This window comes from Colletotrichum scovillei, assembly GCF_011075155.1.
Source record: "Colletotrichum scovillei strain TJNH1 chromosome Unknown Contig00012, whole genome shotgun sequence".
In the NCBI taxonomy this organism is placed as follows: Eukaryota; Fungi; Ascomycota; class Sordariomycetes; order Glomerellales; family Glomerellaceae; genus Colletotrichum; species Colletotrichum scovillei.
The window spans coordinates 1181429-1208041 of NW_023336270.1; the positions used below are offsets into that span (position 1 = coordinate 1181429).

At 53.3% G+C, this 26613-nt stretch overlaps 7 protein-coding genes across 7 annotated transcripts; 2 read left to right on the forward strand and 5 right to left on the reverse strand.

Moving 5' to 3' along the window:
- Positions 1-1302: 1302 nt before the first annotated feature.
- Positions 1303-2090, reverse strand: HER10_EVM0005145 (uncharacterized protein; the record flags this gene model as incomplete). The annotated part of the gene is made up of 3 exons (XM_035474769.1): positions 1303-1418; positions 1510-1658; positions 1717-2090. The coding sequence occupies 3 exons, from the start codon at positions 2088-2090 to the stop codon at positions 1303-1305; spliced, it is 639 nt and encodes a 212-aa protein (XP_035326173.1).
- A 3471-nt stretch (positions 2091-5561) lies between these two features.
- On the forward strand, positions 5562-8116 carry HER10_EVM0013291 (major facilitator superfamily transporter; the record flags this gene model as incomplete). The annotated part of the gene is made up of 5 exons (XM_035482654.1): positions 5562-6073; positions 6128-6161; positions 6211-6793; positions 6867-7418; positions 8096-8116. Exons 1-5 carry the CDS (start codon positions 5752-5754, stop codon positions 8114-8116), a joined length of 1512 nt encoding a protein of 503 aa, XP_035326400.1. The 5' UTR covers positions 5562-5751.
- A 593-nt stretch (positions 8117-8709) lies between these two features.
- On the reverse strand, positions 8710-10113 carry HER10_EVM0009659 (mannosyl-3-phosphoglycerate synthase; the record flags this gene model as incomplete). The annotated part of the gene is made up of 1 exon (XM_035479139.1): positions 8710-10113. The coding sequence occupies one exon, from the start codon at positions 10111-10113 to the stop codon at positions 8710-8712; it is 1404 nt and encodes a 467-aa protein (XP_035326302.1).
- Positions 10114-12207: 2094 nt separating this feature from the next.
- HER10_EVM0010323 (uncharacterized protein) lies at positions 12208-14451 on the reverse strand (the record flags this gene model as incomplete). The annotated part of the gene is made up of 2 exons (XM_035479786.1): positions 12208-13361; positions 13413-14451. 2 exons carry the CDS (start codon positions 14449-14451, stop codon positions 12208-12210), a joined length of 2193 nt encoding a protein of 730 aa, XP_035326320.1.
- A 1659-nt stretch (positions 14452-16110) lies between these two features.
- HER10_EVM0010789 (aldehyde reductase II) lies at positions 16111-17945 on the forward strand (the record flags this gene model as incomplete). Its single annotated transcript, XM_035480238.1, has 4 exons — positions 16111-16671; positions 16869-17258; positions 17397-17525; positions 17626-17945. Exons 1-4 carry the CDS (start codon positions 16416-16418, stop codon positions 17943-17945), a joined length of 1095 nt encoding a protein of 364 aa, XP_035326335.1. The 5' UTR covers positions 16111-16415.
- Positions 17289-21857, reverse strand: HER10_EVM0002330 (uncharacterized protein). Its single transcript, XM_035472046.1, has 3 exons — positions 21007-21857; positions 18249-20844; positions 17289-18196 (listed from the first exon to the last, which is right to left on the reverse strand). Exons 1-3 carry the CDS (start codon positions 21087-21089, stop codon positions 18185-18187), a joined length of 2691 nt encoding a protein of 896 aa, XP_035326088.1. The 5' UTR covers positions 21090-21857; the 3' UTR covers positions 17289-18184.
- A 4290-nt stretch (positions 21858-26147) lies between these two features.
- HER10_EVM0010624 (uncharacterized protein) lies at positions 26148-26558 on the reverse strand (the record flags this gene model as incomplete). Its single annotated transcript, XM_035480077.1, has 1 exon — positions 26148-26558. The coding sequence occupies one exon, from the start codon at positions 26556-26558 to the stop codon at positions 26148-26150; it is 411 nt and encodes a 136-aa protein (XP_035326329.1).
- Between the last annotated feature and the right edge of the window lie 55 nt (positions 26559-26613).

Here is a 26613-nt window from a genome sequence, read left to right on the forward strand (position 1 = left end):
TATGGCAGGAGGCGTTACCGAGATGATATGAGGGCTCTGCTGCTGATGACTCGAGGCGCGTTCGTAATTATCATAAGTAGGTGAGCTGTCGCGCTGGTGGTTGGGATTCGCGCGGTATCAGGATAGCTTCGTCTTGTTGAGTGGGAGAGAAAAGACTTTGTGAGAAAGAGATGCCCTCGGCAAGAACACCAATCAGCCCAGTTGGGCCTCTGGACGAATACGCGATATATTCGTCGATACGCCCAACCGTCAGTCAGTCCGGGCACGTTTTCACCCAGTTCGCGGGCCCACACCTTCACGTACGAGGCTGCACATATTGCTTCACTGTTCAGCGATCAATAATACTAGAAAGGCACGCGAAAGGCAAACAATTAGTGCCCAAGCAACAAGATGGAAGATTAAAGAGATCAGAAGATGGTGCCTTCCATTTCTTCTCTATAATCAGCACAAGATATGGACTCGAGAGCATAGCTAGCATGAAGCCTGTCTGTAATGTTCGGTCTTCAGCCAAATGGCCTTCCATATGTCCTCAAAGGCAGTCGTCTGCGCTCAAAGCTGTGATATCGAAGCCAGGGGAACCTAGAAACAACGACATCCAAAAAGAGTTCACCCCCTCGGTGCTGAACTGGGGGCTACATCTCTTGGTGCCCAAGCTGGGATTCGAACTCGGGTACTCGTATGCGCTAAGCCTGTCGTCGAGTAGGCTGGTTGGCGTTGATAATTAAGTCGAACCATTAACCACTCCACCACCCAGCCAGTTTGACCTGACCCGTCGACCTGAACGGGCGCATGCTGGCTGGTGACAGGAACGGTGTTGAGGGTGTATATAAGGGCTCCTTTGGTGGCAGCCTTGTGGGGACGTGAGGTGCTCCATGTGCGGAAGGTACGGCAAGGCTACAGCCATCACCGCCTGCCTCCTCGCATCTGCCCTGCCTAGGTATGCAGTCACGTGGAGGAATCATCCGCTCGCATGGCACTCCTGGGAGGGTCTCAGGGATTGCCTGGGATTGTCCCGGGAGACCCCTAAGGGGTCGATGGGAACTGAATGTCTGGGTATGCATGTCACGCCACCGTCACATAGGCATGAAGGCACATTGATATTTTGCAAAATACATTTTTGAACTACCTATTCTATCTATTTCTCAACGCATCCAACATGGACTGACCCCATACTTACTGACGATACCGTCACTTTCCTTGCCTCTGCTGGTACCATTCTTGTCCTTACCCCGTCCCAGCCTCCTTTCGCCATCCACCTACACAAATTTCTCCCAGGCGCATAATCCTCACGACAACAGGATCTTACCTGGATGGAAGCGGGCCGATAATGGTCTCGAACAAGTCATGCATGATACGACCCATCGGCCTGCCCTCTGTGGTGATATCAAGGGCCTTCGCCAATCGCATGGTCTCGGATTCTGTTAAGCATCAGTAACTTATTTTGAAGTTTCCCTTGTCTGGGGGAAGGGGGGTCGCGGGGGAAAAGGGGCCCCCCATCAAGTTACGCACCATCAATCGACCAAAAGTCCTCACGGGTTGCCGGAAAAGGTTCGATGTCTAGGCACGTGTGGGTGTCAATCAAGGGCATAAGGACTGCGTTGGCTCCGTCTTTGGCAGCGCGTTTGACGTTCTCCTGCCTTCGTTTGTCATTTGCGTACCTAATGAGAGTCAGTATATGCCGATATATTCCCATTATCATTATGTGGGAGTACCCACCCGACAACCATCCAGTGCTTCCCACGTTCGGCTGGGCGGGCCTGGGGGCCGCGATTGGAAAGAGAGCTTTTCTGGATATGTTGTGCCGCAATTGGCTCCTGGACCTTGGCCAGCAGACCCAAGCTCTGAGTGCTCGGCCGCTGGGTTTCCGCATTTTCAACAGTCTTCTTGTCCATCTGAAGACTCAGATTCTCCATGCGCTGCTTCATGGTTTGAAGAGCTTTTTCGATGTCTTTATCCAATTCGGCGAGCCCATTCTCTATAACCTTGGCCAGGTTAGTTACCTCTGCGTTGAGTTTCTCCACGGCAGACTGCAGTTCCTGGTGTGAGACGGGCGCGGGCGTAGAACTGCCGTCGAAAGAGTTGCGCGTCATTGCTTTGTTGGTTTAAAGGCCGTTGGAACAATCTAGCGAGTGGCAGATTAGTAGTCTAGTTATCTTGGAAGGCTTTCTTGTGTTAGGATATTGACCTGTGTGACGCGGTGGTTTGCTATGAATGCCTTTGGTTCTTTGGGTGGTGCCGTGAGTTATGGAGTGCTTGCGATTGACAAGAAAATTGGGTGATACATTCACGGTCAGCAAAGTGAGAAGAGAAGAGAAAGAGGAAGAACTAACATGCCTGGGCTCCAAGGAGTTAATATACTGCGGTTTTGGGACAGCCATGGGGCCGGCGCAGCTTTCTGGAAAACACAACCATTGCGAAGCCAGTAGACCAAGGTTTTAGCATTATGTGACCTGGTTGGCCTACCTTGGTATCTGCGGCAATATTCGGCTTGCCTCGTAGCTCGGCCTCAAGGTTGGGCGTGGATGCCTGCTAGGTCATCGTCACTGAGATAACGGAGACCCTTCCCGAGAGTATGGAAGCACTCCCTGTTATACTTTTGCAGTTTATTCAACGTTTCGATGATTCTGTAAACCGCCTCTACGTGTGATCCTCCTCGATGCTCAGAGGGAAAGGGAGGGGGGGCGTATGATTCTGTGTCGTTGGTAGTGCGCTAGAGTAGGCGTGCTTAGTACTCTGTTGGTGCTCGTTTCAATCCGCATTACAAATACTAAACTTTACTACGAATTGATCGAAACGTAAACATGTTTTCGTATAATAATACGCAGATAAAATAGGATGTCGGTTATTAACACAGGATTTGTTATCATCACCTTAATTTGTTTTTTAATTCTACCTCTGCTAATCGCTCGGGCGGCTCTCGATATCGATTACACGGTATTAATACACAGTATCATTAGATACTCTCACTGTCTCAATAAGTCATTACCTTAATATTCTATGTTTTCTTTCACGTAAGTAGATTCGCTTACGAATACACAAAAGACGAAGCACAACAGGAGGGGTAGAAATAATAGACACAGCAAGAACAGTATTGACAACAGAAAGAGTTTTAGTGGAGCTAGAGCACAAAGCGGCGAAGGACTGTATTACCTACCTGGAATAAGATGGGCTGAAGACTTTAGAATTGTATTTCAAAACTGGCTCCTGGTTATATAATTAAACCTATACAACAGTTTAATAAAAACCCACTCCGGATCGTAGCTCGCGGACTTCGAAGGACAACGTCTCAATCATCGTCTGCTGTCTCTGGACTTGGTTCGTGTGATCGGCAAACTCCTTGGTCAAGTCATCTCGCAGAAGACGGATGGCGCCATCTGCGTCGTGGGTTGACGGGAGCATGTTCGAAACGTTGTTTGCGTTCTCCGTTGTATCGTTATTTGGTTGATTTTGTGTTCGCCTACAGAAGAACCAAAGGCCAAGGTGAGGGTGGCGAGCTGGTTGGGGAGAGAAAGGAACAGCAGACGAGATGGGGTTTATGTAAGGCTATCAGAGGTCGTTCGTGCCGGCTCTACGGTCTTTTAAAAGGCACACCAACTCAAGGCTCAAGGTTTGCCCCTTTTCTTCATGCTACTCTCCAGATGTACCGTGATGACTATCGGAGTCGAATGCGCAAGCATACAAGTCGTGACGCAGTCACATCTTCAAATATAGGAAATCTTTGTTGGTGCCAAAGGCTCACGTCTCTATTTGACTAAAGGTTAAAAAAAGACTAAAAAAACACTCGTTCGTTTCTTCGCCCGCGCCCGATCGATGGATGATAGGGGGGGGGGGGGGGGGTTCCTCGACCGCCAGGAGCGGGAGTTGTTGTCCATGCCTTCACTTCAATACAAGGTTCCGGCAAAGCGCTCATACACCTCATGCATTAGCTTGGTGTATGAGACGTCCTCTGACTTCATGCCGAGATTGATGGCAAGCTGGCGGAGGTCGCGTTCTGTGTAACATTAGCACTGAGCCCTGGGCATCTGAGTCACTCATACTGCCATTCCACTTCTAATCTCCCTTATCCTTGGTACTTTTTCCTCTATGTATTCCCTATAGAATACGCACAAAGGCTCGGACGTTGAAGAATAGACCAGGGTTGAAACACAGCGTTCTGTAAGTCACTCGAGGCATATACTTCCGATCATTTCGCGGACTCACACCAGTGTCGTGAACGCAACTCAGCGCCTTAAGAACGTCAAGACGGCATCGTGGCAGCCCTCACCAGATACAATCTGGACTGAAATGCTATCGACATACTGAGAGTCGGCTATCTTGAAGACAACGAGGCGAATTTCCCAGTTACCATGTTCGTCTCGGCGAGAAAGGATTGTACAACGTGGCGAACACGATGTTCGCAACAGAATCGCCCACGCTGGTAGCAGAGTTAGAGCGCAAAGCAGGGATAGCACCAGGTGATTAGTAAACATAACGATAAGGATAGATCCCGGCGGCGGCAGTTTTATTAGTCGAGAGTAGTAACCTAGGTCAGGTCATCATGGAATTAGTCAGGCGAAGAAGCTGACACTACCTCCCATACCATAGTACCTATTATTATGTAATCAGTAGAGCTACCTTATATTAGCACCGCGCCAGAGTGCTCTTTATACTTAGAGGAAACAAGCATCAATTACCACCACTTCTTAAATCGTAGAATCGAAGTCGCCAGATATGGCTGGGCACCGGATGTAGTCCGTGTGTCCACCCGGCTGTGGCTGATGCCAACGGTACACCTCCACCTCCACCTCCAAAGCGGGCCAGGAAGCTTCTCTCTTCCATCCACGCACCCTATCAACTATTACTTCGCCAACAGAGCAGCCCTCTTCCCTGCTACCTTTCATACCAAAGAATCCGGCGGAATAGATTGCCCATCCCGCTCCGTTCGGGACCCGTCTCCGAAGTCGATACTGCCTCGAGGCGGTCCAGCTCCGATCAGCAAGCAGCCAAAGCCGGAACCGGCCGGTGACAAGCGTTGATCTCGATGGGGCCACCAAAGCAGCCAGGCCGTTTCGCCGATTTTGTCCCACCCTAGCGGGCGGATTGACGTCCCAATGTCTTTATTCGATATGTTCGGCAGCTCGCCTACGCGACCCCCGAGCCCCCGGGCAATGATGTTCAGTCGCAGTCGCATTCACAATCGCAAACAATCGCAAACCACATGCCCATACGTGCTTACGGAGTATCGATAGTCGACAATTCTCTTTGACAGCTGCGACGGGCTCGTTAACTCGTCTCCACCCACTTTACCGCCCCCCGGATTGCGTGTGTTTCAAAGTGGATTGCTTTCCTTGTTCTCCAACACCCGGCCAGAATGCAGCTTGCCCGTGGCCGGGGTCGGCGCCGGGGGGTGGGTAGTCATTTAGGTGTGATCGATAGTGTCGCTTCGGCGCCGCCATGACTCGAGCAAACAGCGTCGCTTTGCAAGTATTAAGGGCCTAGGGTGGGCGCGCTTGAGGATTTGGCGCCGTTGAAACACTTTTGCTCTGCGACGACACCCTAGGTACTCATCTCTTCGTTCTTCATGTTTCTTGAGCATTTCTGTTTGCGTCGGCTATTGACTGCTTAGCAGGAGTTCTATGGATTCGGCAACTGAAGCATGACGACATTGCGAAAGCTTGTGCAAGAAGCCGCTTAAGTTATCGAGATCGGAGCGATACCCGTGTCTCGGCATTGCGATTGGCGCGCTTCTCCGGAATAGGGAAAAGGGACATCATGAGTGCTCCCCCTCCTCGCATCGCCCACGATGTCGAAAAGTTGGGGCCACAGCAGACGATGGAGTCGCGCCCTCATGACGACGATGACGCTCGCATGAAGGAAGCCGTACACAGCGACGAAAAGGCGCTGCCGTCGTCTTCCTCGGACGACGACCCGCCGGGAATCGTGGCGCAGGACACGGACCCGGACACGGATGCTGGGCACGGGGCCGGCGCCGATGCCAGCGGGATCGTGGGCCGGGTGCTCAGTCGGGCCACATCCAGGTCCAGTATTGTACAAGGTCCGCCTCCCGATGGGGGCGTCACCGCATGGATGGCGAGTGAGTTGCTGCATTCCAAGAAACCTGACCTCATGAGGCTAACTTCCACCACAGTCTTCAGCGCCCATCTGGTCATTATGAATACCTGGTAAGTCCATCATAAGCTGTGTACATCCAGCCAAACTAACAAATCGCAGGGGCATCGTCAACTCCTTCGGCGTCTTTCAATCCTACTACACCACTCTTCTCGGCCGCCCGCCGTCGGACATAGCCTGGATCGGCTCCTTCGAGGTCTTCCTCCTCTTCTTCATCAGCACCTTCAGCGGCCGCCTCACCGACGCAGGCTACTTCCGCCACCTATTCATCGCCGGTTTTCTCTTTGTCTTTCTCGGCATGTTCGCCACCTCCTTCTGCTCGCAGTACTGGCAATTATTCCTCTCGCAGGGGATCTGTCTAGGCCTCGGCAACGGCTTGCTCTTCTGCCCGGCACTATCGACGGCGTCAACCTACTTTGACAAGAAGAGGGCCCTCGCTCTGGGGTTCGTGTCGATTGGCAGCTCGACGGGAGGGCTGATCTACCCCAGCATGGTGAGGCAGCTGCTTCCGAGTATCGGGTTCGGGTGGACGATCCGCGCTATCGCGTTCGTGCAGGCCGGCACGCTGGTCATCAGCTTCATCTTCCTGAAGCCGAGGGTCAAGCCCAGGAAAGCCGGCAGCATCGTCGAGTGGGCTGCTTTCAAAGAGTTGGAGTACACTTTTTACGCCATAGGATCGTTCCTAGTAAGCTCCCTCTCACAACCCCCTCTTCCACTCGATATCAGTCTCCCTAGACCTTTCACTCACCATTATACAGAACTACCTAGGCGTCTTCTTCGCCTTCTACTACTTAGCCTCCTACACCCGCGACATAATAGGCCTCTCCTACAACGCCTCCCTCAACCTCCTCCTCGTCCTCAACGGCGTCGGCGTACCAGGCCGCATCCTCCCCGGCTACATCGCCGACCGCGTCGGCTCCATAAACACCCTCATCCCAATGTCCCTCGCCTCCGGCATCCTCATGTACTGCTGGATCGCCGTCTCCTCGACAGCGGGTCTCTACGTCTGGACCCCCTTTTACGGCCTCGTCGCCAGCGCGATCCAGAGCCTGTTCCCCTCGGCGCTGAGCCAGCTAACGAGCGATCCGCGGAAGCAGGGGACGCGGATGGGCATGACGTTTACGATTGTGAGTTTCGCGGTGTTGACGGGTCCGCCGATTGCTGGGGCGATTATTCAGGCCGAGGGAGGGAGGTATGTGGGCGCGCAGGTGTATGCAGGGTCGTGTTTGCTTGCTGGTATGTGTTTCTGGTGTGCGGCGAAGATGGTGAAGACGAAGAGGGCCGGGATGGGGTTGAAGGTTTGGGTCAAGGTTTGATGAAGTGATGATTGTCTGGAGCTGGTTGGGAGCCTTTCCATACGTTTTTGTAGACGTTTTCTTTTGTGTTACAAAGGTTAGATGGACAGAGTGTGGTGTGAGGTTGATGATGCGGCTAGAACCGTCGACTCTTCATCAAGTTATTTAATGTAATTATGCAACAATGCCTTACAGTGACCAAGATAACTGTTGGTGTTCTATTAATCTTGACAACCCCAAGCTGTTCCCCATTACCATCCTCGCCAGATCCTCACAACGCACCGCCATCACTACTATCCCTCTCCGAACCAGAATAACCGCCATTTCCCATCGGCAGCCGTCGTCATCAATATCCCGCTTTCCCTTTTTCTCTCTTGGCAAAGGTGCAGCAAGACAGCATGTCAACGACCCCTATTAACCCCAAGAAGGCGACCCCAACTAATTCTCGCTGCAGGATCTCGGACAAGAGTCAAACTAAAGCCAAAATAAGGCAAAGCCAAGAGAAGGCAAAGTGAGACACTTCATCAGCACACACACACACACCCAAATCCCGTCCAATAAGACGCCGTACCAAATAACCCCAAGTCATACAACCCGCATTTGCATATGCCGGAAAACGACCCTCCCCTTTCCCCGGCGTGGCCGTTGTCGAACAATAACGGCGCGCAACCACCACCACAACCATCATGCAGATTCTCGGATTTCGTGCATAATCGAGTGCGAGTACAGCTGTGCCACCCGGCCGTAAGGTACCGGAGGGAGCTGGCTGCCCCGCATCGCAGACGCATCCTATCAAATGATCATTCATGAATCCCAATCCCGCGTTACGGCCCCCATGTTTCCTCCGGAGTTGCTAAGAAAGGAAAATGCAGAAAGAATGTAGCGTGTCCCGGATTTAAACGACCTCTCAAGTGCTTGACAGACACACTGAAACCGGCGCGCATCCGTCAGAAGGCAGGTGACCCGATGCAAGTTTCCCCCCTTTTAAACGACCCCTCCTCTTCCAGAAGCACGGCTACGGCCGTTTGACAGTTCTTGACTTCCGTCAGAATTCTACCGTCTTTTCGTCATTCACTCGTGACAGTTGTAGACAAGAACACATTGAAGACAGAGGATCAAGACGAAATGGTATCTCTTGTTCATTGGTGATATCTATCTAATGCTAAAAACCCAAAGCTACAACAAAACCAAACCCTCAACGCTATGTCTATCTCAACGAAGAATCTAAGTATCTATAAGAGTAAAAACAAAGGAAACAAAAGAGAACTACAAGAAAAGAAAGATACAAAACAACAGATTGAATATGTCAAGGAAACCCCCCCACCATCCTTCTCACACTCTCCCCGCCCAACAACCCCGCCAGCCTCGCCATATCAAGCTCCCCGAGCGCAGGGTACACCCGCTCCCGCGGCACCTCCCCGCCCACCGCCAACACCCCCTCGTCCTCCATCCACTTGCGCAGCGCCGCCTTCATCGGCGCCGGCGTCATGGGCGAGTGGTACAGCATGTGCAGCGCCTGCGCGCGCATGTCGCTGACGTGCTCGTCGCCCTTGTTGTCGTGCAGGTGCGGGTTCCGCGTCTCGATTTGGTGGATCTGCACCGAGGCGTGCTGCTGCCGCGAGCCGTTGCGGCCGAGGCTGCTGTTTCTGCTGCTGCTACGGCTGCTGCTGCTGCTGCTGCTGTTGCTGCTGCTGCCAAGGCGGACGGGCGAGGCGGGAGGCGACAGGAGCTGCGACATTGACGACGGAGATATCGGGCTGCTTGCGTCTGAGAGCGTGTCGCTGTTGTTGTCGTCGTCGAGCCTTGTGTGGTTGATGTGGTTCTGGTGATGATGGTGATCCAAGTCGCCCATCTGCTCCAGGAGGTAGAGGTACTCATACGGCTCGACGGCAAATCCGCTCGCCATCCTAAGCTTCAGCGCAAGGCTCATCGTCATGGCGTGCTCCCCCGCGTTCCCCGTCGTAATGCAATCCGTCCCGTAACCAGAGAACTCTTGCAGGAGATTATTCAACCACTCGTTGACCACCCTTGAACTCCGCCCCCTCCGATCAAACATCAGCCGCCCGTTCCGCTCCTTGGGCTTGGAGCTCCACGACACCCGGACCATGGCATGTTCCGCCGTCGCTCTCGATAGGTGGAACCCGGCAGCATAGCTCTTGCAGTACTCGTTGATGGACCCGGGGATGTAGTTATCGGCGTCCACGAAGCCGACGTACTCCCTCTCCATCAGCGCGGCGACAGCCATGCCGACGAGCATCCCCTCCCCTTTACCACTATGCACCAGCCCGTCGTCGTCGCTCACCAACTCAGGGGCCCCCGCCGCCGCAAACGCATCAGCGACGCCAGGGTCCTTTTGGTGCACCGCGATAGCGAAGCGATCGGCCTCGCGGCAGAAATTTTGTAGGATGTTGACCTCCGTCTCGTACCGGTCGTTGTAGCCGCCCTGTGCTCGGTTGCTGTTGGAGACGAGGACGATGAGGCAGTCGTGCGGGATACCCGAGAAGACGGACTCGATTGTGCGGAACTCTTCGTTCATGCAGAGCACGACGATGGCCATGCGCGACTCGATGGCGAGAAACTCATCCCGCGAGACGGTGAGGCTGGAGGATGTGCTGCGTCCCGAGCCGGCGTCGAGCTCGATGACGCGCTGGAGCTCGTTGATTTGTATTGAGCCTAGGCGCTCGAAGCGGGAAGGCCGTGTAAGTCTCATTGTGTGGGGAGTGAGAGTTAAGGTGAGAAACGGCTTGAGCCGAAGAAGGGTAGGGTGAGAATGATTGGGAGATGTGATTCGAGTTTGATTTGCTCTGCTGAAGAAGAAGGGTGTACTGGACTAAAACAAAGATTGGTATGGTTAAATAGGTGTTTGTACTTGACTGGAGCAGACTTTAGAGCAGTTGAGCTTGGTGACTCTTACCTTCTTCTTCCCAGATATCCAAGCAAGACCCCCTTCGTAGGCCATCCTTATATGTATTAACATTTGACCCTGTGATCCAACGGCCCGGTTCGTTGCCCACACCCAAGCAAAAGCACCAACGGCAACAAGAGCGTAAAGAGAATGGGTAGACAGACAGACAGTCAGTCAGACTACGGTTGGGCGTTCCAACGGCCGTAATCCGGCTACCCAGGTAGGTAGGCCAGATATCGAGACCTCATTCGCAAAACCACAAAAAAAGGCCCCCAACGGCAACGGGTAGACTGTCGTTCATCACCTCTGCTATTCCACCGCATTGGTCAGGTCCCGGCAGGTTGTCCTGTTGCTCGCATTTGCCTAAAGGGTCGTTGCAGTGCCCACGTTTGCCTGCGTCTCCCGCTGGAGAAGGGGATCCAACGTTATTCGTCAACTTTGCATTGTATGGAGAAAGTGTTCCGTCGACAGGGGTTGGAAAAGGAGAGAGAGAGCAAGAAGGGAAAGAAAAAAGAAAGCAACCGGGATTGTCAGAAAAATGATGTAGAATCGAAAGTGTGCTGCACTGCATTCAACCTACGTCAAGTCCGAGTGACCAACAAGCGACCTCCAACACCGGCCATATCTCGACAGGGGTCTTTACACGCTGCGCCTCTCTCCTGCTGAAAAAGTGTAAGTGGGTAGAACAGACGAAGCCATCTGCAACAAAGAATCTTTTTTGAATAATCTCCACTGGCGAGAAGCGAAAGAAGAGTAATTATGAGCAACTGAATTTTAGTCAACTACTTAGATTACAAATCGCCTTCACAGAAAAACGAAATTGTACGTATCAAAAGTGCCGTGGTGAAGAAAAAAGACGGGCACAGCCGCTGTCAAGATACCACCGCATTGGTCGACACCAAACTCAGAACTTAATTGATCCTAGCAACCTAGGCGCATTCCAAAAATCTCACGTGCGTTGGTTTCCCATGCCATGGGTTTGACTCAAGTTCGAAAAAAGTGCGAGAGAGCCTTGTACGGGGGGGAACTGGGGGTGGCTCTTCTCAATGGGCCAGTTGGGCGCGGTTGTGGCTCTCTCCTTTTCCACCAACACAACACAACACACACACACAGCCACGCACCGCGGCTGTTGGTTTCGTCTTACCACATTCAAAAAGTGCCTGAATGGTTCCAACTTCCGCTTCGCCTTGGGGAACCAATGATCTCATTTGGCTGTGCTGAGTAATTTCCGCCGCGCAGTCGTTGGGTCTAGATGATAGGCCCAGGGGTGGCTTGACACTCGAGTTGGCCTCGTTGAGCTCCTTCAGTCTTTTGGCAAATTACATCGTCCCATATCACCCCCTCACTCGGTGTGATAGAACGTCAGAGTAACGAGCAACTGGGTTTTCTTGTCTTCCTCTCTCCTAATTGCTCGTCATAGAATATCTTACAATTGTGCCAGGACCGAAGGCTACGTTCCATTGTTTTCCGTACAGCCAATCAAACCAACATCCAACGCCAACATTCACAATTCCCAGTAATGACCAGTCCCTATTCCTTCGACATGCCAGTTCCCCCATCCCCAGCCAAATCTCTCACCGCTTCTCCAAGGGCAAAGGAGTCGTTGCTCAGGTCGGGGTTGTACTGATGTTCGTCTTGCCAAGCTTCGTTGCTAGTAATATTGTCGTCATCTGAATTGTACTCTCACATCATTCGTCAAGTCGTTGGTAACTTTCATTTCCCCGTGTGATGCCACATCTCGTGACTTTTTCAGAGACGGTACAGTGACTGTAGGCTACGAGGGTAGACAAGCAAAGTTCGAGTGCTGACTCACTTCTTTCGAGTGGACGAGCCCTTCTTCGGCGTGGGAGCGTAGGGAGCGCAAGTGATAGAATCGGCACTCCTGCCGCCCTCAGAGAACTAGGATGTGGAGACGGTCTTCTCGCGCAGCTCGTTCATGGCAGCCGCCAGGGACTTTTCGTGAGCATCCTGCTTCTCCTTGATGCTTCGGATATCGTCCATAATTGTCTTCATGTCGTCTCGAATGTTCTGCTGGTCCTCTTCCAAGGCCTCCTGCTTGAACCGACCGACGCGAATGTCGCCTTTGAGATCCTTGATGGCTTGCTTGTTGTCGGCTCTTTTAGCTGCCACAGCCTTCTCGAGGGAGGATACCTGATGCTTGGTAACCTCCATGTCCATCTTGGCTCGCACCAATCGGAACTCCACGGCTTCAACACGGACATCATCTCCAAGACTCTTTTTCTCATCTTCAAGACTTTTCTTCTGAATCTCGCGGATGGCGTCATCTATTGCCTCCAAGTGGCTCTGCATCTTCGCAACGGCGCTCTTGATAGGCGGCAGCATCTCGTCAAGTCTCTCGTCGCGTTTGGCGTGAATCAAATTGCTGACATCGGCAAACATCTTCCTCTCGGAGTCCTTCAGGTCTGCGGCGGTGACAGCCTGCGAGTTGCTAGGCTGGCTCGCTGCTCTCAGCAATTTGGTAGACTCCAGCATCGCGTGGACGATTCGCTCAACATCAGCCTCGGTCATTGGCTTAGCCGCATTCGAATCCGCCATGGTCATGGTAGCTGCGTCCGCGGTTGAAGGAGCTGCTTTGGTGGGAGTTGCCGGAATTGGAGCAGTCGTAGTGGGAGTCGCGGTGATGTGAGCTACGGCACCGGTGGAAGCGGAAGCCGAAGTGTTTCGAGCTGGGGAAATTTGGGCTGCAGAGACTCGAGCGGAAGGGATTCTAGATGAAGGAATTCTAGCGGAGGTCGGAGTAGAAGAGGTTGACGATGAAGAGGTTTGCAGAGAAGATTTTAAACCACCGGGCTGAGCTCGAGAGGTGGATCCATGGAGGCTGCCGGAACTTGCTGCCTCAGTTCCATGAGCTGCCTTCCTCTTTTGCTGGCTCGACTGTTGATTGTTCGTGGTAGATTGAGTCTCTTCATGGGCGCGGCCCTGCTGCTGGGGACGAGAGACAGCCCGAGACTCAAAGAGCTCCTCCGGGCTCCGATCCCGATTAGTGAGTGACGTTCTCGCACCTGCCTGTCCTTGATTGTTGTTGCCTTTTCCTTTGTCAGTGATTTGAGTCTTTGTTCAACTCGTCTTTGTGGTGTTCTTACCGCTCTGCCTGGTATTGGTGGCAGGATACTGAACTCCGCCAGCCATTGTCACAACGATCTCTCTCGCGATCAACTCCTCAAAGGGAATGATGTGGCATCTTCCATGCATATGCAGCCATTTGCTGTACCCACTGTAGTCGGAGTGTGCAGTCTTGGCCCTGCGCAAGGCGGCAAACTCGTGAGCAAAGCATGTGCTAATTTCAGAGTTCTTGTTGGCACGATCGTGGATCATCGTGGCGAGGTAGCTCGTCTCAATGCAAGGGTCGTCTTGAAGAAGACACCAAGCGATCCAGACGTGGACAATGAGCGGTTGAGTCTCCTTGAAGCTAGGATCCTCATCGGCTCGCACCATGATGGCAACGGCACTCTGGATGATGGGATGTTGAGGTCCAGGAACCCAGACAGAGCGGCGCATGATTTTTCTGGCTTCCAAAAAATACACGTCGGCAAGCTGGGGGTTGGAGTTGATGAGGGGCTTCCTGATCTTTCTGAATAAGAAAGGAATGCTGGTCATATTGGCCTTCTGATTGGCAGCCCAGTATTTGTTTCTGAACTTTCTTTCCAGACGAGCGTCGTGAACCATGTTGAACCAATCCGCCAGGGGCTTTGCACGCCAGTTATCAAGGCGAATGAAGATCTCGGCTTTGAGGTAGCGCATGAGGTCAACAATCTCTGCTTGGCCCTTGTTCTTCAAGACCGACTTGGTGGTTGAATGGTATGTGTTTGCACCCAACAGAAGGCCTTCTGTCTGCCGAGTAGTCGTGACGGTGTGCATGATGTTGTTGTATGTGTCCCTGAGGTCAGGGGTGTGGATGATCTCCTTTCTCATGGCTTGGTGGGCCGCCTCTTCAGAGTATCTGATGGTAGTCACCATGTGTTTGGTGGGCGCCTTTGCTGGGGCTTGCCCCCGCTTTTTGAAGGCGCTGGTGGTCCGCTGGCCCGCTTCATCGTCCTCACTCTCGGAGAGGACGGCAGCAGGTCGCTTCCGAGAGTGAGAAGCCATGCTCAGCGGGCCCTGTCCCGGGTTCTGTCGGTTCATCGCTTTCTTTTTTAGTATTCCTGGAGAAATATGATTCAGAGGGTGGGAATGAGGCGAGGAGGAGAGGTGCGTGAGGGATGTTGTAGAAAAGGAAAGGCAAAGTGTAGAAGAAGCGCAAGTGAAGAAAGTCGCGATAGGGAGGTGTGGATGGGAGAAGATAAACATACCGATGAGAGCTAAAAAAAATGTCCTTTTGCGCGGTTGATGATGTGGAGAGAGAGGGCACAGAAGATTGCAAAAAGAATTTCTTGCGCTGAGGAGAGGGATGAAGGAGATGAAGTCAAAGTTGAGAGAGGGACCTCCTGTCTGGATGAGAAAGAGTCGCGTCACGCGTTTGGGTTGTTGTGGAAGAAAAGTGTGCGAGATGAGGGCTTGAGGCCGAAGGGAAGCTGGAGCCTGGAGGTCGAGGCAGATATGGAGGAAGGTGAATACAGAGATGAAGGTGAGTTTGAGGATGAATATGAAGGTGATGAAGGAGGTGAAATTGAAGCGCCTCAGTCTGCCTGCTTCATGAAAGTTGCCCCAGGCCTGAGGCACTTGATATCTGGAGCAGTTCACGCCTTCAAGTCATAGGTGGATCGTAGAAGATGAGAATTTGATGAGAAATCCTCAATCTTCGGTGAACGACTATTTACAAGGAGCCATATCTCACGATCATCCGCCGGATAAAAGACACCTTGCCTGGTCTTGCAGCTCAAGCGCAATTCATCCACCACATCACGTTATATTTCTTCTATGTATTACCTCTAACATGACGATTAGTCCTCCTGAATCGCGAGTTAACCGTCTGGTGCTTAAAGTCTCAGAAGATTCATATGAGATGGTCGTCAACTACATATATCAACTCTGCGCTAGTGACATGGTAATACCGCATAAATGAAGTCGGCTGTCGTTTTTGACACACGTGACATGAATTCAGCAATGTTGCCCGTCCTTCCCTTTCCCATCCAGCTGACTTTCACTTGACATTGATTTTGGATGCTACCAGGCTTCGAGATGTTGGAGCGTCACAGCAGACACCACATAGGAGAGTGATTGGATGGAGCCAGTTGGATGCGGTCACAGCCACTTGCTTCCAACAGACCAATCCCAGCGTCGAGGACAGGTATTTCAGAACATTAGACCGTACAGTTACTGACTACTCACAATCGTTCTTTGATTCTAGAATATTACAAGAAATTTGCATGTGATTCATCTCTCATGATCTAGGACTTCTGCGACCCCTGGCATCGACTTTATAGAACTAGGTGTGGATCCCTCATTTGAACTGAAATGTAAAAAGGAGTGTAATTAATCAGATCCGGGCGTGTATCAAGCAAAGTAAAAGCTTGTACTTCCTGATATTACCAGGTAAATACGACGACGAGGTTCATTACATCAGATTCAGTCACAACAATCACATCGCCAACATCATCTCAAGAAACCACGAAACCATGAACACACTCAACGCCTCGTCGTTGTTACACAAGACTCCAAAACCCCACAATCCAATACCTGACTAACCCACTCGTATGCCATGCCCCTCCCCGCTCCCGTCCACCGCCGCCCAATGCTCACATAATCCTCCCCCTTCCCTGCCCCTCCCCTCGGCCCGGCCCCGCGAACGGCTCCGGTGGGATGAACTACACCCATCGCCCATCCCATCTTCCACCCTAACCACCAAGCCTCTCCCCTACTCGCAGCCAACCAAACATTCTCAATCTCTTCCATGACGACAAAAAGCTGAGAAATCACAGCTCTCTTCCATCTTCCAAGACGGAGAATTCTCTCCCCTCAAAAGTCCGACCTCTATACACCACTTCCTTTCTACAGAGCCATCATCAGACATATAACTTCAAGTTCCCCCATCACGATCATCATGACCTCCCAAGCTCACCACCACCTCCTCACTTCTTCCCACCCTCCTTGATTTCCCCCAAGAAACCACCACAATCCAATAAATCAATAACCAACACCCAGACAACATGTCACTCAACATCCCCAACCCAACCCTCCCCCCAGCCTCCACAATCGTCCTCACAGGCGCAAACGGCTACATCGCAAGCCACATCGCAAACCAACTCCTCCTCCAAGGCCACCACGTCCGCGGCACCGTCCGCTCCCCGTCCAAAACATCATGGCTAGCCGCCCACTTTGACAAAACCTACGGCCCCGGCAAATTCACCCTCCACGAGGTCGCCGACGTCGAGAAGGACGGGGCGTTTGACAACGTCGTCGATGGTGCGTTCACCCTCTTCCTCATCCGACATAGTCACACACACGCACGCGCACGCATCCTTCTCACTTGATCTTCATGTCAAAAGTGACGAAAGAGAGGAAGAATGAGATTCAGCCCCTCACTCAACCTCATATCCCATCTCACTGCAGACTACAACTCCAAACTTCCTGAAGCTGACCAAACCAACCAAAATGACCAGGCGCCGACGCAGTAATCCACACCCTAGCAATAATGAACTTCTCCCCCAACGGCCCAACCCCCGGGGAAACAATAACCTCAAATGTAAACGCAACCCTTTCCATCCTCCGCTCCGCAGCCCGCTTCACCGCTCCCTCCCCAGACAAACCGGGCGTAAAACGCTTCATCTACACCTCTTCCTCGGGCGCGGCCGCCATGCCCCGTCCCGGAGAACCCTACACCGTAGACGCGACCTCCTACAACCACCAGGCCGTCGCCATCGCCCTCTCCGGAAAGGGGCCCAAGGGTATGGCGGGCGGGTACATCACCTACTCCGCCGCAAAGACCAGGGCCGAGCTGGAGTTGTGGAAGTGGTATGAGGAAGAGAAGCCTGGGTTTGTCTTGAATTCGAGTAGGTTCATTGATATATTTTCTTTTCTTTCTGTGTCCAATTCCCGTCTTTCTACTCTTCATATCCCCTCGTCCTCCTCTTTCTGTGTAACGGTTTCCCTCTCTTTCATCTCCCGGGCCTAACGTGAATAATCGATAGTCGTGCCCAATGCCGCACTGGGCAAGGTCCTCCTCCCGGAACACCAAGGCTTCCCCACTGCCGTTGGCGCAATGCGACCCCTCTGGCAGGGAAATGTCACGCCTGAGTTCGTCGCAATGTTCCCAGCTCGTAAGTACACGATCCCCTCCTGCTGCTCTGACTTGCCTCACTCGAAATACTTAAACAACCATACCCCCCACCCTCTGCATCCCAAATTAACCCCTCCCAGAATGGTACTGCGACGTCATCGATATAGCTCGAATCCACATTGCAGCACTCCTCCTCCCAGACGTCCAGTCCGAACGCCTCATTGCCTACGCGGGCAAGTTCAACATCAACGACCTCCTCGCCGCCTTCCGCCAAATCCAACCAGACCGAACCTTCCCCGACGACCTTCCCGATCTCGCCTCCGATAAGGGCACTATTGCCAACGAAAGAGCCACTCAGCTGATGGAACGTCTTCAGGGTGGCAAGGGCTGGACGAGCTTGAAAGATTGCCTGGCGCCGTTGGCTGAGCAGTATGCAGCGGCTGAGGCGGAATCAAAGTGATGTCGAAACGAAGTCAGAGGCGAGTGGACACATGGACGAGCTTCACCGGGTCGTATCTTTGAGAACGCAAAAGCCTTTCAATTGTCCTTGGGGTACTGTCGGACTGCCGCTTGGCTGTCTCATCAGGCCAATGGAATGCTGTATATCTACAAGTCGCGCTGAAGCCAACCCCCGGTGCTAGGCTTGGAAAGTTGAAAAGCATCGTGTCGTAAAGTGAAATTGGTATCTGAGAGAGAAATTTACATCACGATCTATCGGCAAAGTTAGCAGTGCACTCATCAACAATAGTGCGGCTTCACTTACGCAGTCAGACTCATCCTTCCCCTTAGGAATGCCCATCGCCTCGAAGGTGGCAGGTCCCTGGCCCGTCGCTTGCTTCTTGGGAGGGGGCATAGTCTGAGCACTAGGAGCAGGGCTGGGTTGCTGCTGCGGGCGCGGCTGAGATGAGGGCGGCGCACTGCCCGTTCGACCCGGCTGCTCGGCAAGGTCTGGTCGGTTGGGGAAAGGCCGGGGCTGACCCGCCGGCCCAGGACCGGGACGCGGTTGGCCTGAAGGGCTAAGCGGCATCGAGTCAATTCGCTGAGGTGCCGCGCCTCTACCGTATCCATACTGAGCATCAGGGGGGATGGATGATGTTCGCTGGGCAAAGTTGCCGGCTTGCGCAGGCGGCGGCGTAGGCTGACCGTAGTCGCTCGGGCCATAGCTTCCCTGCTGCGGAGGGTATGGGCTTTGCTTAGGCGGCCGGTTCGCGGCTGGGTTGGGAGGAAGGCCACCTGCCGCTGGGTAGGGTTGGCCGGGTGGTCGCGCGGCGGGACCAGGGCTCGGCTGGCGATATCCTGCAGGCCCTCCGACAGGCACACGACCGCGCGGGTCCGAACCGGCCGGCGGAATCATGTTGCCCATTGACTGTGAAGCGCGAATGTTGCCTGCAGGTCCCGGAGGACCACCGGGACCGGTGCGAATGCCAAACGCGCTACCGGGACGATCAGAGTGCGGGCCAGAGACGGGACGACCACCACCGTAGTGAGGGGAGAGTTGAGGCCCAGCGCCCCTGCCACCGCCGCCGCCGCCGTGGTGCATCTCATCCTCGGGATACGGTGCCGTCGATTTCGGTCTGTTCAGGTTGAGCGGAGCGGGGCGGTCGTCCTCTGGGTATGGAGCAGCCGACTTGGGCCGGATTGCAAGGTTGGAGTCGAGGTTAACGGTGAATGCAGCTGGCCTGTTGCCCATGCTATTGGGCCGTGACGGGTCAGGGTAGTCAACGGTGTCGTGCGGCGCCGAAGAAGGGTGCACTCTGGGCGACGGGTGAGGAGATGTCTTGGCAGACGTAGACGGGTAGCCGGGGTGAGCATCGGTCGGGGTGACTGGCGTGCTCTCGGAAACAGTCGGCATGGTATTCGGCTGCTTGAAGCGATCGGGCCTCTTGCCGCGCTGCGAACCATGCTGCGACTTGATTCTCGTCAGCGTCGTAGTCTCGTGGTCGGCCTTGGTCAGACTCTTCTCGTGATCCAAGGCATCAATTCGGCCTCTGGCGTCCTTGTTGCCATGGTCAGCAGCCGCCTCGTACCAGAATCTGGCTTGGCGGAGATCCTTGGGCACATGAACGCCAATCTCGTAGTAGTATCCCATGGCAAACTCTCCAGTCGGCAACTTGGCGTTGGCAGCATCTTGAGCGTACTTGAAGGCCAGCTGTTCATTCTTATTGAAGATGCCCTCATATCCGAACAGGAACCATCTGCTCACACCGAGCGACGCCTCGGGCTGTCCTTGCTGGGCGGCCAGTCCGTAGTAATGCAGCGAGTACGCTGGGTTAAAGTCGCACCCAAGCTGGCATAGCTCGTAGGCCTGACCAATCTTCAACTGAGCCTTGGCGAAGCCAAGGTAAGCGGCCTTCTCGATATACATCTTGGCCTGGTGCAGGTCCGTCTGAAGCAGAGCCTCCGGAACATCAATGTCAGGGAGGTCCCTGGCGAGGAGCATTCCATAGACATACGACCCTTGCGGCGCATCCTCGTCCGAAAGGTCAGCAGCCTCCCTAATAAGGTCTAGACCTCGCTGGTAGTCTTTCTGATGGTTGTGCTGGCCGAGCAGGCTCATCATGCCCAAGCGGTACATAGCGGCCGAGTCTTTGAGTCGCAGACCGAGGTAGTAGTGCTCGACGGCTTTGCTGTAGTCGTTCGAGTTCTCAAACAGCATGCCCAGACGATACTCCGCACGCGCGTAGCCAAGCTCTGCCGCGCGCTGGTACTTTGTGTACGCATCTCTCTTGTCAGGTCTGCAGCCAAACTTTCCGAACTCGAGCCACTTTGCTTTCATAAAGAGTGCCTCGGGATGTTCCTGGCCCACCAAATAGTTGACAATGTTGATTGCGTCGACGCGCAGCTCGTGCTCGACGTTTGGTGTCTGGCGGCCACTCTCTGGGTCTCGGCTTCTGGCATCCATAACAATCTCAGCCCAAGCCAAGGTGTCGCGAGCCCATGACAGCTGCATAGAAACATTATTCGAGTGCAGGACATGCTCGCGGGCGTTCCACAAGATCGTTTCCTTTTCCTCGTCCGTCGGGGGGACGTTGTCCCCTGTGAGCTTTGGGAAAGGAGAGAACGAGGGTGCCGCGCTGGGCCGCATCTTATGAGGGTTGTCGCTCGCGCTGTTCTCGTGGAAGGGTCTGTAGGAGTCGGTCGGGGGTGCGCCGGCTTGGGCGTCGGGTCCTCCTTTCGGCGGCAGCGAGGGCGCACCAGAATCGGTTGGCTTGAGGACAGAGGACAGGGACGGCTCACGACCGTGTCGGTTGGTGACGTTGTTGCTGGAGACGGCTGCTCGGTTCGGGGAGACTTCGCGGGCTTCAAGTTCCATGCGCTGAAGGTCGTTTTGCATGTTCTGGGGGACCTGAGGCGTTACACTGGAGGAGAGGTGCGGTCAGCATAAGGCTATCGGGTTAGGAAAAGGGACGGAACAAAGACAAGGAGCGGCGCCAAAAACGGCCCCATCTCCAGTTCCAGCCAGCGGGAAAGGAGGGACCCATGGTCGATCCGCCAAGATTAAAATGAGGGAATACGCGTACCGTTGAGGAGCAGGTGCAATGACCTCGGGCATGTAGTAGTCATCGAACCCTCCAGGAACGAAGGTTGCGCCGAATTGTGGCATCTCGTCAGTTGTGTTTTTGGGCTGAGGTGCACCTGCATAAATAGGAGGATATCAGTCAGCGGGGGTTGAGTCGAATGACGTTTAGGTTGGAGCCACCGCCAGCTTTTTTTCTGTGTGGTGGTCTCTTTGCTGACAGTTGGGCCGGTCGCCTTCTGGAGCCCCCGGAAAAAGGAGCTGCTGCTGCTGCTGGCTGTTGCTTTTCGTCGGGCTGATCTGCTTCTCAAGTACGCCCGGCAAGGGTGCGGGAGGGGAAAGTAATCCTGAGTGGGGTGGGATTTGGCGAAGAAAAAAAGTAGGTAATCAAAAACGATCAATAAAAACTGAGTTGGTGTCGGAATGGGCTTGAGAGAATATCCAAGTCCTTGGGTCCTCTTATGAACTGTCTCTGCCTTCACTTGCTCTCTGTCTTGAACCGCAGGGCGAGGATGTCCGGAAGCGGGGTGGAAAGTCCAGGTCGAAGCTCAAAGCATCTGGGATTCTCGACGGCGGGCCCTTTCTTTTTAGCGTGCAGAAAGAGCTGAGTATCCCCTTTTCTCTTGTGTGCGCGAGCCGGCTAGTGAAACATGGGAGCAGCTTCGGATAGGCGTGCCAGGTGCCAATGTTGCATTTCTCTCTTGGGCCAGGAGTGAGGGGGGAACTCCCTTCTGTTTGTCCCATCGCCCAGAAAGCGGGACTGAGCAGGGAAGTTATACCAGGAGGAGGAGGAGGGGTCATTGGTCTCGTCGCAAGTCGTCAAGTATGCCCATGGTACTCCACCGCCCAAGCCGCAGCACGGGCGCTAGCTCGCTGTGGCAGGCTGGCAGCAGAGGGAACGGATGAGCTGAAGAGCAACAAGCTTTTGTCTTTTTTAGTGCTCGTGGTCATGGCCATGCTCATGTCGGTATGTCGCTGTGCAGCTCCTTGCTGCGGCTTCGAGAATTGAAAGGTACTTCGTCTGTACTTTCCGGGTTGACGGTGGGCGGAGCAGGGGGTGGGCTGGTCTCGAGGATCAGGTACCGAAAGGTAATCGAGGGGGGCCGCTCCAGGATGAGGCATGTAAGACGTTCAATAAGCGTTGGAGACCTCTTTCGTCGTTTTGACGGCCGTCCATTCCGTCAGTGACTAGGATATGTCATCTGACCAGCATGAACAGACGGCGTGGCAGCGGCAGCCCGTGGCCATCCGAAGACAGAGAGCAAGTGTGGTTGAATGCAGAGGAGTGATATGTAATTCTTTGGAATTCTGACATGTGCACATGGCACCCAGGAAGCGCGAAGATGTCAAGTCCTTGCGCGCTGGACTGTACGTATTTCGCTTGGCCATGGCAGATGCATGGAATCGTGGTGTTGGTAGGCAGAGAAGAGTAGGTACTCCGTAGAGCAGCAGTAGCGGCAGCAGCAGATTTCCGATTCGGGGGTCCTTCGGGCTCCCGGCTTGATAATATGAGGTGGTCCCCACGAAAGGGAGATGGAAGAGGGCAGAAGAGGGAGATGAAACTTACCACCGGCTTTTCCCAGATAAAACCCAACTTGTCCATGTCCTCCTCCTTGTGGAAGCTGCAATACCTGACCCTCGGAGATGGAATGTGGTCCAGACACAGCGGCTGTTCCACCGCGACTGGCGCTTCTAGTGCCGCGGCCGTTGTAGGGTGGGCCTTGCACGGCACCCGGCGCATGTCCCTGGCCAAGCCGCGCGTACATCGCCCAGCGGGCTTTGCACCTTTCGAAAGGTGTCATACCCTTTGTGTACGGATACCACATATTTTGTTCTCGAATGACAGCAGGGGTTTTCGTATGGGCCGAATCAAGCTAGAACAGAGTTGGGAGGAACCCGCGGGATCGTGTGGCGCATACCGGGACAGGTGGACGAATGTCGAAACACTGTTGGCGATGGTGGCTTGTAAATCCGAATATCGATGCTCTGGAATGCGAGATGAATAGGCCGGTCGATAAGTTAAGCTAGGAAGAATCGCTTGACGAGAACGCCAAGCGATGAAATCTGGATGAGGTGGGCGTAAGAATAATATCAGGTGTGAGGTCGAAGAAGAAGTGTGGTGCGGTGAGGTTGAAGGCTTCTGTTGAGAAGATATTATTTTTCTCGAAGCAGAAGCAGAAGCAGAAAGAGCAGGAGCTTCACCATTGCGCCTTCCTGCTTCCTGCCGTTTTTTTTTTTCTGCCTTTTTTTTTACCAACCGACGGGAAGGAAGGCCCAAAGGGTCGGTCGGTCCTCCCTCACATGGCCTCGCTTGCTACCCGTCCCGTTCTACAACTTGACGGAAGCTTGGAAGGCGCGCTGGATGTTTCCTGGCTCCTTCCCAAGGCACCTTAATTAGATGCGGCACGGCAACATGCACGGAGAGCAACATTAACGGGAAGATGCATCTGGCCGAGACGAAGCAGCCAATGATTCTCACCATCTCAGTATTTCAAGGTTCAGATTGGCATTAGAAGACGTGATGTCGCGACACAGACAAGGCGGCAGCGTTGCGCTGCAGTCAATCCCTCCAAATCCACCTCATCAGGTACCTTCACTGCCTAAGGGCCTTTGGTGGCTGCTTGCTGCATCGCGTTATACACAGTAGAACGTGCAGAACACCCCGCCCCCATGTCCTGCCCCTGTAAGGGAGAAAGAAATCCATGGAGGAATTCCAGTCAGGCATTGGATGGATCACTGGAGCCTGCGCCACTGTCCGACCGTTGACCCCAGAGGCCCCTCTCAATCTCACAATCTAAGGAACCTGTTTTCATCCATTGCCTTCCATTGTGCCCCATTATCCGTACTCAATACGGTCATTTCATTTTTCATGCTTCTTCTTATGAGATTTTATGTGAACCGTACCTTACTGACCACACTCATAATACCAGTCAATCCATCTCCCTCTCGTCTCACTATGCAAAGGCAGGAATGATCCTGTATGTTCCCATGAGAAACTCACTCTCCAAGCCTAACCAATCACTTACGGTGTCCGAGTGTTGGTTGGCAATGAATGACATTCACACCACAAAGTCCCAAAACTCAATCAAAAGTCATCCATTCGGGTATCTCGCGTTTCCCTGCGCAGCCCGCTTTGCTCAGCCACAATGTCAAATTCGAGATTGTCTTTTTTGCTCTGTTTCCAAACATAGAAACAGACCCTTGCTGCTTGCATTTCTCGAGTGACCAACGAGTGACTTTGCATACCTTACCGCAGCTGCCCGTCCCGTCCTTTGGGGGCCAAGTCCCCGATCGCAATCGGAATCGCTTGTCTCGTTATCGTTCTTTCCACTGCTTGGCAGCGGCGGCTTCATGAGCGATATGAATTTGGATCGATTTGCGCAAGTCTAAACGACTAAAATTGAAATAAAAAGGGATACAAAACTCATTCGAACGCATAGCCTTCAAAATAACGATACTATTCCGACGTGTATTCGGATACATCTCGAAGGAATGCATGTCTCCTGACAACATCACTCGTCACCAGAATTACTATGGAAGGAAATGCAAAGAAAAAAAAAGAAGCGATCCATGGCATTATGTAGGGCCGTGAGCCAACATACGCTTCCACCATCAAGGCTGGAATTGTACCGCTCGGCCATCGACTACAACGGACGGTGCTTGTTGGAAATACCTTCACCTTTGCTCGCTATATACCTCTCAACGCTCACCAAGTGAAGGTCGGTTTCTAACTATAGGGCACAGACTCCGAACTCATAGTCTTCTTGTCTAGCATCAAATCTCATCCTCGATACGTTAATACCTTCATGTGCGTGCAGGTGCACTCCGGTCAGGATCATCGCAGCACCAACTCATACCTCCCACTCCCACTCGATGCCGGCAGCAACTCTTCATTCCATGAATTCCTGCTTGGCGCTCCGAATTTCCCCAAACCCACGTCATGGATGCCACAACGGCCATCATCCGATCCAACCCGTCCCATCTTTCCACCCAAAAGTAACCATCCTCTACCAGGCCATGCCCTGTTCACCAAGCCATTGAGCGTAACCTTACGCAAGTAGACTCCAGAGCCGACACTCAACAGCATACTTCATCGCCGGCGTGATTCGGAGAGACGAGACGAACGCTCTTTGGCTGCAGTGCGGAAGCATCACGCTAAAAGAAATCTCCAATATTTCTAAACTCCATCTGCCCACCCATCGACACGTGTTTGTTCTGCACTTTACTTCTCCGGAACTATGCTTCTTTTTTCCTGCTGCTGCTGCTGCCCGTTAGAAACGATTTAGCCGCGCGTATACCTAGCGCCGTGGACTCCAAAGGCTCATGTGTCACCACCGCCTAGGATTCGGTTCCCGACGTGTGTTTTGCGGCAGATCGACACTTTAACCCAACCTTAGCCCACGCATGCTTACTATTTTCATCCTCTATCCACCTATCGATTATCAAAGTCACCTTCCCCTGTTGATCACGCGTTCTTCGTGCATCCTAGGGCCGAAGGATTCTTGTCTCCGGCATTACTCAGCAACTTGTCTTGAATTGGGTTGCTGTGATGTTAGTTTCCACATCATGTAAGTGTCCTCTCTTGCTATACATGTTCTCGCCTGTTATTGAGTCTGTCAGCACCACGCCGGCACGAAGACTCTACGCGGACGAGCAAGATGCTCGCATTATATTGCATGTCATAACAATGAAGACAAGCGAGGTGGATCGCGTTTCCCGTACCAGCATTTAGAGTTAAGATCTTGGAGGAAATTAATCAGGGGTGCCGTCCTAGTGGTTGCCAAGGACACTCTTCTTCCAATCTTCCTTGCCTATGATGACCATCTCACGAAGCTGCTTATCAGTCGCCATCACAAACGGATTTCCTAGGTCGAAGACAACCAAAGAGTGCAACAAGGTGTACTGGTAGATCTCTCTTTCGCTTGTCCTCTCAAGTCTTTGACCAGACCATTCAAGAATCAAAGAAAAACTACTCTATTGTCTAAGCAAGGTTCGGAGTAACAGTCTATCCCAGTACCGGGCCCAGGATCTCTTTTCCTGCTGCTGGTCCAGCCCTTTTCAACCTTGCAGATCATACTAGTAGTGCCACCACAGCCCTATACAAAGATCATCCCAGAGACTACCAAAAGTCACAAAAATACTCCTCTAAGAACCGTTGGATCCACCGCCACTGTTACCACCCTTCCCAACACCACTAACAACGCAGTGTCCAAGAGACGGGTCACACTGCCTCTGCGGCGACCTGCGCCCGAACCCGCCGCTCACCTGCTCGGCCTCGTCCTCAGCCTCGACCTCCAGCGCCTCCATGTCGCGGGCGGCAACGGCGGCGCGCGAGGCGTCGACTTTGTCCTCGGCAATGACGTCCCCGAGCTGGAGGTCATCGCCCTCGTGCTCGGCGAGGAAGAAGGTGTTCGCGGGCTGGGTGCCGTCGCAGCTGGCTTGGGCGACGACTTTGCCCGCCGTGTCGGTGCAGTAGACTTTTGCTTCGGCTGAGGCGGCGAAGAAGGCCGCGGCGGCGATTTGGATGGTGGGGAGGGTGATGTGTTGGGTCTTCATTGTGGATGGCTTTTTGGAGTTGTTTTTTTTTGGGGATGGTTGAAAAAGGGTTGAA

Coding starts and splice junctions, on each gene's coding strand:
- HER10_EVM0002330 (XM_035472046.1), bottom strand. CDS start 21,089: ATGCCACAATTCGGCGCAACCTTCGTTCCTGGAGGGTTCGATGACTAC. Junction 20,845..21,006: donor ATTGCACCTGCTCCTCAACG/GTACGCGTATTC, acceptor CCTCTCCTCCAG/TGTAACGCCTCAGGTCCCCC.